Below are 14,375 nucleotides of genomic sequence, written 5' to 3' on the forward strand. Positions count from 1 at the left end.
TTTTAATTCCCTGATTTCTATAAGTAAATGATTCCAGTCAGTTGGGACTTCGTATTTATTAGTAACAGAGTCTTGAGAAAAGTGGTGTGAGAGTGTCTGAAGAGCAACGAGAGTCCTTGCTGTGTCGCTGTCCATGGTGCTGAAATGTCTAATATCCTATTTTAAACCAGTACGCTTTACTATTGATTGCTGTTTGACCGTCATATTCTTATTCCTTGCCATGCTCTGTTTTTTTCTATAGCAGTTATGAGATTGCTCTGGCTGACTAACCAGCATCGGATACATTGCATTGTTGACTCTTTTGCAGATGTGTTGTATTTTATATTCATAGTATACCTGATCTTAACTGATTAAAATAGAATGGGGGTGATTTTAATAATTTATGTTTCTATGGTATAATATCCTATCGTTTTCTGTGTTTCTCTTTCGTTTTCCAATAGTTAATTGACCAATTAAACTTACTTAAGGGTATTTATAAACACTTGTCAGTAAAACATTAAGAAAACTGTAAGTACATAATGTCATTTCTGTTGAGTACTCACAGTGTCGCTGTTCACCAGCTGTGTTTGATATTAATCTAGTTCTCCACCCACTGCTGTTATACTAGGCTCGGGTGCTCGGGTGTCATTCTGTAGAAAATATTGGACGCGGTCAGATTGCTTGAACATTTTGAGGATACTATTTTCATCAAACTGAATCTGTTTGTGGAATACTTTTTTGTTTACATTGTATTGTCAAGGGTATATTGTGTTTTGACGTTTTAATCTCAGGATGGGGCACAAAGGATTCTCAGTGACGGGCCTGGTCTGCGGCTTTGCTTTCTTTATTGTAACACTACACTCCGCCTATGGAGAAGTGAGCATTTATTTTCCGGAGGAGATGAAACGCGGATCCGTTGTTGGAAATATAGCTAAGGATCTCGGGCTGGAGGCGAGCAGACTGTCCGCTCGTAAGGCCCGTATTGTTACCGAAGGGAACCACGAACGGTATTGTGACATCGATCTGAGTACGGGAGATTTGACTATAGCTGAAAGGATTGACAGAGAGGGGCTTTGTGGCAAGAAGGCTTCGTGCGTTTTAAAACAGGAACTTGTGCTTGAAGATCCGTTGGAGCTTCACCGTATTATTCTTCATGTTCAAGATATAAATGATAATTCCCCACAGTTTAGAAAGGATATTATCAAAATGGATATTAGTGAATCAGCAGTCAAAGGCGTTCGTTTTTCTCTAGATGAGGCCCATGATGCTGATATAGGACAGAATACGGTTCAGAGCTATACACTACAACGAAATGAACATTTTATTTTGAATGTCAAAACAAAAAGTGGTGGACGCAAATACAGCGAGTTAGTCTTAGACAAAGAGCTAGACCGTGAGGGGCAGCATGAAATAAAATTATTACTGACAGCGATGGACGGAGGCACTCCACAGAGATCAGGTACTGTAGTCATACACGTCACTGTACTGGATGCTAACGATAACACCCCAGTGTTTAGCCAGGCCGTCTATAAAGCCAGTCTGCCTGAAAACTCTCCTTTAGATACTGTAGTGGTTACAGTGAGTGCTACGGATGCAGATGAGGGAGTGAATGGAGAAGTTACATATGAATTTGATGATGTTTCAGACGAAAATAGCAATGTATTTTCTCTTGATCATAAAACTGGAAAAATTACAGTTGTTGGGCCAGTAGATTATGAAAAGGAGTCTTCATATGAAATACAGATCAGTGCAAAGGATGGTTTAGGGTTAGCATCCTACTCTATATTGATAATAGACATCACTAATGTTAATGACAACGCCCCTGTGATATATCTACAATCTCTGACTAACCCCATACCTGAGAACGCGTCACCTGGTACAGAGGTTGGCATCATTAACGTGCAGGATAGAGACTCTGAGAATAACCGACAGGTCCGCTGCTCCATTCAGCAAAACGTTCCTTTTAAGCTGGTGCCATCCATCAAAAACTACTATTCTCTGGTGACCACGGGCGAACTGGACCGGGAACTAGTGTCTGATTACAACATTACAATCACTGCCTCCGACGAGGGCTCTCCACCTCTGTCCTCCTCTAAAAGTGTTCAGTTATCTGTAGCTGACGTCAACGACAACCCACCTGTGTTTGAGGAACAGTCCTATCAAGCCCACGTGATTGAAAATAACAAACCCGGTGCCCCCGTGTGTTCTGTTACTGCACGTGACCCAGACTGGAGACAGAACGGAACAGTGATTTATTCTCTTTTACCTGGTGAAGTGAACGGTGTCCCGGTGTCCTCGTTTTTATCCGTTAACGGAGACACGGGGGTGATCTACGCTGTGAGGTCATTTGATTATGAGCAGTTCAGGAGTTTTAAAGTCCACGTGGTGGCCAGAGACAACGGTTCTCCTCCGCTTAGCAGCAACATCACCGTCAGTGTGTTCATAACGGATGTCAATGACAACTCTCCTCAGATACTATACCCCGCCCCGGAGGGGAACTCCTTCATGACCGAGCTGGTGCCCAAAGCTGGGCATGGGGGCTCTCTGGTTTCCAAGGTGATAGCGGTGGACTCGGACTCCGGCCAGAACGCCTGGCTGTCCTATCATATAGTCAAATCTACTGATTCGGGACTTTTCACTATTGGTCTTCATAGCGGAGAGATCAGGACACAGCGAGACATTTCTGAAACTGACAGCATGAAACAGAACCTTATTGTGTCAGTGAACGATAACGGACAGCCCTCTCTCTCTGCCACCTGTACCATGTATTTAGTGATTTCTGATAACTTGGCTGAAGTGCCAGAACTGAAAGATATCTCTTATGATGAGAGCAATTCCAAACTCACCTCATATCTGATCATCGCGCTGGTGTCCGTCTCCACCTTTTTCCTCACCTTCATTATTGTCATCCTGACCGTGAGGTTTTGCTGCAGGAAAAAGCCCAGACTGTTGTTTGACGGAGCGGTCGCCATCCCCAGCGCGTATCTCCCTTCGAACTACGCAGAGGTGGATGGCGCAGGAACTCTCCGCAGTACTTACAATTATGACGCATACCTGACGACGGGTTCGCGCACAAGTGACTTCAAGTTCCTCACATCTTACAATGACAACACGCTGCATGCGGACCAGACTCTGAGAAAAACTCCAACAGACTTTGCTGAAGAACTTGAAGATTCCAATGGCTCCCCAGAGGTAGGCGTTTACCATTAATAGATCTGGCAATAATGAGGCTCTGTAGCAGTGGCGATTTTAGCATGTAAATCTTGGTGGGGCAAACTCAACTTTTTTCTTTAGATGCATGCCAGCAAAGCCACTACACAACACAACACAACACATCACTAAACAATACATTAATTGCACTATAACAGTGACAAACGGTGCCCACAAACTGTTAGCGCCTACATAAAGCTGTCCCAACAGCAGAACTTTCCTTTCAGCACCATGGAGTGAATCCTTACCACTGCTACACCTGTCTATCAGCGAAGCCTTGTCTGGCAGCGAAACAGTTCATTCAGCCTCATTTACTGCCTTTAAAAAAAGCATAGTTGATATGGCTGACTTGCTTAAACAAATGTGGTTTTATTGTAAACAAAAATAGACTGTTGGTTTTATGTTTTATTAAATAGAGGCTATACTTTTTCATACATGTTCAGGTAACATGCTTTGCAAAACAATTAAAGCCTCAATTAGAGCAAGATGCTTTGTACAATTCATTTATTTCCTATAGAAAATCACATTTTTCACGGCAGTACATCATTATCTACATTGTCAGTCTTTAATTTCAACAGAAAAGAGACAAATGGTTGTTCAATGTGTTTTACAGAATACATTCTGTAGATTGCACTCCATTATAGGTAAAATGCTGACAAATACTGTTGTTCATTGTAATTGGAAGCCTCCTGTAAAAATTATTCTAACATGCTGTATTTTTTTTTACAGTAATAGCTTATGCCTACTGTAGATTACAATTTTCAGTTTCAGGCGCCAACGTCATGCGGTGGGTAAGATGCATGAAGCTCAGACTATTAATTCCTTACCCCGAATAGATTTACCCCTGATCGTAGATCTAAGATTGTAACCAATCCCAATGTTAACTCCATCTTCTTCTCTCTCTCTCTTTGTCTCTCTCGCGCCCAACACCCACCCTACACACACAGAGGCACATAATATACAGTAGGTTTTGAAGTAGTATTGTAATAATGCTTTTCTTTGGTTACACACATTGTTGTTTTTACAGTATCTTACAATAAAACTAACAGCAATGTACCGTAATAACTTTTTACAGTAAATAGCCATAAATCGCAATGCACTCTGGGTGATATTAGGCGTAACTGGTAAATGGTAAATTATCCCGTCAATTCCAATAAAACATTGGTTTAACAGTACATTACTATAAATAAGTTAAAATTTTACTATATTTCCACCTCACAAAATACATTAATATATTACCCGACCATATTTTTTGCTTGCCAAAAACCTTTTGACCACTAGTGGGTATGGTTGTTTCTGGCTCATTAACATATTTTGAGGCGTGCCTTGTAAGACGCTACTTTGTTGCACGGGTGAGTGAGAATGGTGTATCAATTTAACTGGTATGTGGTAGTAGTGCACCAACAATTAAATATATATAGGGGACTGATTGGAGTGGCAGCAGGCCTCCAACCTTAGTGGTTGAGTATTTGCCAAGTCCTTGGTCTGTTTTTCCCTGTAGTCACTGCAGGTTTGGAAGCCTTTGTTAAGTGCAAGTGATTTTAAACACTAATTATGTATACATATTTGTTTGATATGCTGTAATATGAAAACACAATATCTAGCAGCCAACCTGCTTGCACCAATCCCATGCAATTACACTAAAATACTGTAAAATACAAACCCTGCCTCCCCTCAATGAATTGAATTCATCCATCCATTCATTCATTAATTCATTACAATTAACATTAAAAGATTACAGTAAGATATTGGTAACATAAAATGGATTACAGTAACATGCTGTACTGTACATTTACGGCATTATACTGGCAGGATGATTACCAGCAAATTACAGTAATTATATAATAGTTGTGTTGCTATAATGATTACTGTAGGCTCATTCATTTAGAGTATAATTCTGTATTGTATAATAGAGCACTGTTTTTCTTACTGTAAAACATTTTAAATTACAGTATTCACCTGGCAACTCTGCTGTCAATATAATTCTGTAAATTTACAGGGAAACGTTTGACAGTGTATAGGCAAGTTGATAGGCTCCAGGTTTGATGTAATTTGTAATGCAGCCTGTTAGAGGATTGTTTTGACCCACTCAGTTGAAGTGATAAATATTGAGGTGCTGACATAGGTTTTGACTTATGATTTGAATGTGATGGGGTCAGTGATTTTGTGCTTTCTTTTATTACTGTCACCTCCAAAATTATTGGTAACCTTGATAAAAAAGAGCAAAAAGACTGTATGAAATAAATAATACAAATACAGAGCTATATTGTGTGCAAAATTATATTCATTTATGCTACTATAATTGTTCAGATAAAGAGATTTTGTGTAACAAGTAAAAAACTATAATCTAAAAAACATTGGTGCCAAACTTTTGCCAGCCCTAAAGATTCACATGACTAAATCAAACTAAATTTAAATCTGCATTAACATTCTACTTTTTTAAGTTAATCTCATCTTAATTAACTGTATTGTGGCCTTCCATGGCTTCCTGTTTCCCTGGGGTATAAAAATGAGTTAACACGCATGTAAAGTCCCTTTGTCATCCATCACCATGGGGAAAGGCAAAGAACTCCCAAATGAAAAGAGACAAATGGTTGTTGACTTTCATATATCAGGCATTAGTTGTTGTTTTTTAACTACTGAAAAACCAAATATACCACTTACCACTATTAGGGCAACAATTAAAAAAGGAAGAGGACGCAAGTGTATCTTGTCCCCACACACAGTGAGGAAAACGGTTCGGGAGGCAAAGAAAAGTCCAAGGGCCACATTTGGAGAATTACAGAACTTGGTCAAATCTTGGGGTCACCAAACCAACAAATCTACAATTAGATGCCACCTCCATGCCAATGGGCTATTAGGAAGGGTTGCCATAAAAAGCATTTATTGAGAGCAACAAACAAATGTAAAAACTTGGAGTTTGCTAAACTGCATTGGCACTTGGATTGGAACCAGGTGCTATGGTCAGATTAGACGAAAAATAGAGCTCTTTGGCCAGGCAAACCAGTTTGGCCTCGAAAGAAGGATGCATATGCAGAAAATAACCTCATACCTACTATACATTATGGGGGTGGATCTTTGATGTTATGGGGCTGTTTCTTCCTCAAATAAGTGGTTAATTGACCATAAAATCATCATTTTGCAATGGCCATCTCAGTCTTCGGACTTGAACCCCATTGAAATCCTTTGGTTTGAATTAAAGAGGGCAGTCCGTAAGAGCAGATCTAAGGATATTGAGGATCTTGAAATATTATTTATGGAGGAATGGTATGAGATCCCTCTCAAAGTGTTCTCCAATCTCATAATTGTTTTAATAGAAAAGGCTAAGACACTGTTATCCCTGCAAGGGGAGGGTGCAAAAAGAATTGAAAACAGGGGTGCCAATAATTTTGATACTTACTTTTTTGTGATTTTTTGTATTACTTGTTAAACAAAATATTTTCTCTGAACTGTTGTTTTAGTATAAAATCATATAATTTGCCAATTTTATTAGTGTACAAAAAATGAGCTCAGTATTTGTATTATTTATTTTATACAGTATTTTTTGCTAATCTTTATCACATACATGCATCACCGTTTTGAGGTTTCAGAAAATGGCTTGACAAAGGAGGTTTGCTCTGTTTCCTAGATTTAAATGTTTTGCTCCATGGGAAGAGGTTACAAAAGATGAATACTGTCTTTGTATAAGTGGTCTGGGTGTCTGAAGAGCAACTTGAGCAACCGTGTTGCTGTCCATGGTGCTGAACATCCACTTTCTGTTGATTATGCCTATTTAATAATGTCCATGTGCATGTGTACTCACTATGTCGCTGTTCACCAGCTGTGTTTGGATAGATCCAGTTCTCCACCCACTGCTGTTGTTACAAGGTTCAGGTGCCATTTAGCTGCAGAAAATAGTCAGACTGCATGCACATTTTGTGGAAATTATTTACATCAAACTGCATCTTTTGTTGAATAGTATTTGTTTACACGGCAGTATCTAGGGCTTTATGATTTTCGACCCTTTTAATCCAAGGATGGGGCACAATTCTCCGGGGTCCCCAGACGTAGGCTTGAAATGTGATAGACACGTTATAACTCTAGAGGCTCTCTAGCAGGTGTTTCACATGCAGTTAACATATTTTACAATATCTAAAGTGTTTTTGTGATTCATGATCAAAGCACAATTCCCACAGGACTAGTTTATTTCGAATTTCATTTATCTGTCCCATGCTCATATTTTCAATGCAGTTTTGCTCGACGTATGATTAATGTGTTTTATTTCATGCTTTGAAATCAAACCTACTAATTTCAAGGCTGTGTTTGCAAATTATATTATGTTGTTCGATTTGTGATTGGGTAAATTTGGTTTGGGAATGATAAATAATCTGGATTTTTCCTGGGATACTGCACAGTTTTAGTGTTACAGAGATCGTGTTATATATTTATTTAGTTTGTATTTATTTTACCCTTATTTTACTAGGTAAGTTGACTGAGAACACATTCTAATTTACAGCAATGACCTGGGGAATAGTTACAGGGGAGAGGAGGTGGGGTGAATGAGCCAATTGGAAGCTGGGGATGATTAGGTGTCCAATCCGAAAGACGGCACCCAAAATATATAGTTGGTTCTATTTGGAATAGTTTGATATGGGCCTTGTTGTAAGGCATTGCAAAAGAGCCAACAATTGAGCTATTTAGACAATTATGAGAAGTGTTGGAGCCTTTTTCTGCACTGTAACAGAGTTCCACTGTCCGTGCCGTGTTGCTGAAAAGATCGGTTTATTTTCTAAAGGATTTAGCGCCTTTTATTCTAGTTTGACAGCAGGGCTAGCCTATTACTTTCCTTCCTTTAGCATTTTTTATTCTAGTTTGACAGCAGGGCTAGCCTTTTATGCTCCTTCCTTTAGCGTGTTTTATTCCAGTTTGACAGCAGGGCTAGCCTATTACTTTCCTACTTTAGCGTGTTTTATTCCAGTTTGACAGCAGGGCTAGCCAATTACTCTCCTTCCGTTAGCGTGTTGTTTTATTCCAGTTTGACAGCAGGGCTAGCCAATTACTCTCCTTCCTTTAGCGTGTTTTATTCCAGTTTGACAGCAGGGCTAGCCAATTACTCTCCTTCCTTTAGCGTGTTTTATTATAGTTTTCAGCAGGGCTAGCCTATTACTTTCCTTCCTTTAGCGTGTTGTATTATAGTTTGACAGCAGGGCTAGCCTGTTACTTTCCTTCCTTTAGCGTGTTGTATTATAGTTTGACAGCAGGGCTAGCCTATTACTTTCCTTCCGTTAGGGTGTTGTGTTATAGTTTGACAGCAGTGCTAGCCTGTTACTTTCCTTCCTTTAGCGTGTTGTATTATAGTTTGACAGCAGGGCTAGCCTATTAATTTCCTTCCTTTAGCGTGTTGTATTATAGTTTGACAGCAGGGCTAGCCTATTAATTTCCTTCCTTTAGCGTGTTGTATTATAGTTTGACAGCAGGGCTAGCCTATTAATTCCCTTCCTTTAGCGTGTTGTATTATAGTTTGACAGCAGGGCTAGCCTATTACTTTACTTCCTTTAGCGTGTTGTGTTATAGTTTAACAGCAGGGCTAGCCTATTACTTTCCTTCCTTTAGCGTGTTGTATTATAGTTTGACAGCAGGGCTAGCCTATTAATTTCCTTCCTTTAGCGTGTTGTATTATAGTTTGACAGCAGGGCTAGCCTATTAATTCCCTTCCTTTAGCGTGTTGTATTATAGTTTGACAGCAGGGCTAGCCTATTACTTTCCTTCCTTTAGCGTGTTGTATTATAGTTTGACAGCAGGGCTAGCCTGTTACTTTCCTTCCTTTAGCGTGTTGTATTATAGTTTGACAGCAGGGCTAGCCTATTACTTTCCTTCCTTTAGCGTGTTGTATTATAGTTTGACAGCAGGGCTAGCCTATTACTTTCCTTCCTTTAGAGTGTTGTATTATAGTTTGACAGCAGGGCTAGCCTATTAATTTCCTTCCTCACCAGCTCTACTTACTTACTTTTCGCATTTTACTGATGAAGGCTAGTTGACTGAAAATAATTACACAGCAACTCTTTTTATATGCATTTTACCTCAATTTTGCCGAAGTTAGGCCTATGGCTACCTTTCTGTAGTGTAGTTTCTTCACCTACCTGACATTACCTTAACTCATTGTTTTACTCCAATTAGGGTTGGGGTGGTAGGATTAGGTTAAAATAATAAAGGATTTAAAAAAACATTTATACATATGGCGGATTGGAAATGATGCAGACAATTACATTGATAGAACCCACAATCTATCTGCAATATGAAATTACAAAAAAATACAAAACAATAATACAACAACAACAACAAAAAATTATGAGCGCTAATAGTTTTTGTGAGATCAGTGTTTTATTTCTTTTTTTGTGGCTTTTTTTCTTCCCTTTTGCTGGGGGCGTACATGTTTCCAATGTTTCCAATGTTTGATGATACATACACAGTCTACCTACTACTTTTATTAAAATGTAGGCCTATTTAGACCAATGACAGTGTGAATGGATAAATATATGTAATTTCTGAAGGGTACTCATAGTGTCGCTGTTCACCAGCCAAGGAAGAATGGAAATAGCTCTCCACCCATTGGTGTTGTCATTAGCAAAGCTCTGGTGCCATTTCACTGCAGAAAAGAGTAGAGGAAGGCAGTCAGACTGCACACATATTTTGTTTTAATAATCTAGTGAATGTTGATATTTTTGTGGAATACTTTTTCCTTACATCGATCTGTCTAACTATATATACATATATATATATATATATGTTATTCGAAGTCTAAGGATGCAGAACAAAGGATTCTCAATGGCAGGCCTGGTGTTCTGCTTTGCTTTCTTTCTTCTCACGCTGCACTTCGCCTATGGAGACGTGACCTATTCTTTTCCAGAGGAGATGAAAAGAGGATCTGTTATTGGAAATATAGCCAGTGATCTCGGGCTGGAGGCGAGCAGACTGTCCGCTCGTAATGCCCGAATTGATACCGATGGAAACCGCAAACGGTATTGTGACATTAATCGGAGTGGCGGAGATTTGATTGTTGCGGAGAGGATTGACAGAGAGGGGCTTTGTGGCAAGAAGGCTTCGTGCGTTTTAAAACAGGAACTTGTGTTAGAGAATCCTTTGGAGCTTCACCGTATCAGTCTTCATGTTCAAGATATAAATGACAACATCCCGCAATTTAAAGATGAGTTGATAAAAATAGAGATAAGAGAATCTGCTATTAAAGGAGCCCGTTTCTTATTAGAAGAGGCCCACGATGCAGATATAGGACAGAATGCAGTCCAAAGCTATACACTACAAAGAAATGGTCATTTCATTTTGAGTGTTGATACAAATGTCATTGAACTAGTCCTGGACACAAAGCTTGATCGTGAGCAAGAACGTGAGTTAAAATTATTGCTATCTGCATCTGACGGAGGCACACCGCAAAGATCCGGTACGGTAATCATACACGTCACTGTACTGGATGCTAACGATAATGCCCCAGTGTTTAGCCAGGCCGTCTATAAAGCCAGTCTGCCTGAAAACTCTCCTTTAGATACTGTAGTGGTTACAGTGACTGCTACGGATGCAGATGAGGGAGTGAATGGAGAAGTTTCCTATGACTTCGGCCATATTTCAGAGGAGGATAAGAACATGTTTTTCATCAATTCGAAAATGGGTGAAATCAGAGTTATTGGATCTATTGACTATGAAGAGGTGTCTTCATTTGAATTGCGTATTCAAGCTAAGGATGGTTTAGGGTTAGCATCATATTCTAAAGTCATAGTAGACATCACAGATATTAATGACAACGCTCCTGTGATATATCTAAAATCTCTGACTAACTCCATACCTGAGAACGCATCACCTGGTACAGAGGTGGGCATCATTAACGTGCAGGATAGAGACTCTGAGAATAACCGACAGGTCCGCTGCTCCATTCAGCAAAACGTTCCTTTTAAGCTGGTGCCATCCATCAAAAACTACTATTCTCTGGTGACCACGGGCGAATTGGACCGTGAACTAGTGTCTGATTACAACATTACAATCACTGCCACCGATGAGGGCTCTCCACCTCTGTCCTCCTCTAAAAGTATTCAGTTATCTGTAGCTGACGTCAACGACAACCCACCTGTGTTTGAGGAACAGTCCTATAAAGCCCAAGTGACTGAAAATAACAAACCCGGTGCCTCCGTCTGTTCCGTTACTGCACGGGACCCAGACTGGAGACAGAACGGAACAGTGATTTATTCTCTCTTACCTGATGAGGTGAACGGTGTCCCGGTGTCCTCGTTTTTATCCGTTAACGGAGACACGGGGGTGATCCACTCTGTGAAGTCGTTTGATTATGAGCAGTTCAGGAGCTTTAAAGTCCAGGTGGCGGCCAGAGACAACGGTTCTCCTCCTCTCAGCAGCAATGTCACTGTCAGTGTGTTCATAACGGATGTGAATGACAACTCTCCACAGATACTATACCCCGCCCTGGAGGGGAACTCCTTCATGACAGAGCTGGTCCCCAAAACTGCGCACGGGGGCTCTCTGGTTTCCAAGGTGATAGCGGTGGACTCGGACTCCGGCCAGAACGCCTGGCTGTCCTATCATATAGTCAAATCCACTGATCCGGGACTTTTCACTATTGGTCTTCATAGTGGAGAGATCAGGACACAGCGGGACATTTCTGAATCTGACAGCATGAAACAGAACCTTATTATATCAGTGAACGATAACGGACAGCCTTCTCTCTCTGCCACCTGTACCATGTATTTAGTGATTTCTGATAACTTGGCTGAAGTGCCAGAACTGAAAGATATCTCTTATGATGAGAGCAATTCCCAACTCACCTTTTATCTGATCATCGCGCTGGTGTCCGTCTCCACCTTTTTCCTCACCTTCATTATTGTCATCCTGGCCGTGAGGTTTTGCCGCAGGAGAAAGCCCAGACTGTTGTTTGATGGAGCGGTCGCCATCCCCAGCGCGTACCTTCCTCCCAACTACGCAGAGGTGGATGGCGGGGGAACTCTCCGCAGTACTTACAATTATGACGCATACCTGACGACAGGCTCGCACACAAGTGACTTCAAGTTCCTCACATCTTACAATGACAACACACTGCGTGCGGAACAGACTCTGACAAAAACTCCTACAGACTTTGCTGAAGATCTTGACGACTCCAATGGGTCCCCAGAGGTAGGACTTTATTGTAAACAAAAATAGACTATTGGTTTTATGTTTTATTAAATATATATTTTCATACATGTTCAGGTAACATGCTTTGCAAAACAATTAAAGCCTCAATTTGAGCAAGATGCTTTGTACAATTCATTTATTTCCTATAGAAAATCACATTTTTCACGGCAGTACATCATTATCTACATTGACAGTCTTTAATTTCAACAGAAAAGAGTCAAATGGTTGTTAGATGTGTTTTACAGAATACTTTTTGTAGATTATACTCCATTATAGGTAAAATGCTGAAAAATACTGTTGTTCATTGTAATTGGAAGCCTCCTGTAAAAATTATTATAACATGCTGTATTGTTTTTTACATCAATAGCTTATGCCTACTGTAGATTACAATTTTCAGTTTCAGGCGCCAACCTCATGCGGTGGGTAAGATGCATGAAGCTCAGACTATTAATTCCTTACCCCGAATAGATTTACCCCTGATCGTAGATCTAAGATTGTAACCAATCCCAATGTTAACTCCATCTTCTTCTCTCTCTCTCTTTGTCTCTCTCGCGCCCAACACCCACCCTACACACACAGAGGCACATAATATACAGTAGATTTTGAATTAGTGTTGTAATAATGTTTTTCTTTGGTTACATACATTGTTGTTTTTACAGTATCATACAATAAAACTAACAGCAATGTACCGTAATAACTTTTTACAGTAAATAGCCATAAATCGCAATGCACTCTGGGTGATATTAGGCGTAACTGGTAAATGGTAAATTATCCCGTCAATTCCAATAAAACGTTGGTTAACAGTACATTACTGTAAATAAGTTAAAATTGTACTATATTTTCACCTCACAAAATACATTAATATATTACCCTACCATATTTTTTGCTTGCCAAAAACCTTTTGACCACTAGTGGGTATGGTTGTTTCTGGGTCATTAACATATTTTGAGGCGTGCCTTGTAACATGCTACTTTGTTGCACGGGTGAGTGAGAATGGTGTATCAATTTAACTGGTATGTGGTAGTAGTGCACCAACAATTAAATATGTATAGGGGACTGATTGGAGTGGCAGAAGGCCTCCAACCTTAGTGGTTGAGTATTTGCCAAGTCCTTGGTCTGTTTTTCCCTGTAGTCACTGCAGGTTTGGAAGCCTTTGTTAAGTGCAAGTGATTTTAAACACTAATTATGTATACATATTTGTTTGATATGCTGTAATATGAAAACACATTACCTAGCAGCCAACCTGCTTGCACCAATCCCATGCAATTACACTAAAATACTGTAAAATACAAACCCTGCCTCCCCTCAATGAATTGAATTCATCCATCCATTCATTCATTCATTACAATTATCATTAAACGATTAAAGTAAGATATTGGTAACATAAAATGGATTACAGTAAGATGCTCCAGATAGGCTCCAGGTTTGATGTAATTTGTAATGCAGCCTGATAGAGGATTGTTTTGACCCACTCAGTTGAAGTGATAAATATTGAGGTGCTGACATAGGTTTTGATCTATAATTTGAGTTGTGATGGGGTCAGTGATTACACCCCATTGAATACCTGTGGTTTGAATTGAAGAGGGTAGTCCATAAGAGCAGATCTAAGGATATCGAGGATCTTTAAATATTATTTATGGAGGAATGGTGTAAGATCCCTCCCAATGTGTTCTCCAAACTCATCATTTTTTAAATAGAAAAGGCTAAGATACCGTTATCGCTACATGGGGAGGGTGCAAAAAGTATTTAAAAAAGGGGGGCCAATAATTTTGACACCTACTTCTTTGTGATTTTTCTCTGAGCAATTGTATTAGTATAAAATTATATCATTTTCCAATTTTTAGAGTGTACATTAATATAGCTCAGTGTTTGTATTATTTATTTTATACAGTATTTTTTGCTAATCTTCATCACATACACGCAGCACCGTTTTGAGGTTTCAGAAAATGGCTTGATAAATAAGTTTTGCTCTGTTTCCTAGATTAAAATGTTTTACTCCATGGGAAGAGGTTACAACA

At 39.6% G+C, this 14,375-nt stretch overlaps 1 protein-coding gene across 2 annotated transcripts in view; it reads left to right on the top strand.

The window, feature by feature from the left end:
- The first annotated feature begins 620 nt into the window (after window positions 1-620).
- LOC121532782 (protocadherin gamma-C5-like) overlaps window positions 621-14,375 on the top strand; it is a 211,211-nt gene continuing 197,456 nt past the window's right edge. The window contains exon 1 of one of the 2 annotated variants that reach the window (XM_045205131.1): window positions 621-3,171. In XM_045205131.1, the coding sequence (XP_045061066.1) occupies window positions 772-3,171 (2,400 nt within the window). In that variant the 5' untranslated portion in view covers window positions 621-771. Of the gene's footprint in view, window positions 3,172-9,842; window positions 12,358-14,375 lie in introns of those variants that run through there. The other variant, XM_045205139.1, reaches the window with a different exon arrangement.

The sequence above is a fragment of the Coregonus clupeaformis genome, chromosome 2, assembly GCF_020615455.1.
Source record: "Coregonus clupeaformis isolate EN_2021a chromosome 2, ASM2061545v1, whole genome shotgun sequence".
Classification (NCBI taxonomy): Eukaryota; Metazoa; Chordata; class Actinopteri; order Salmoniformes; family Salmonidae; genus Coregonus; species Coregonus clupeaformis.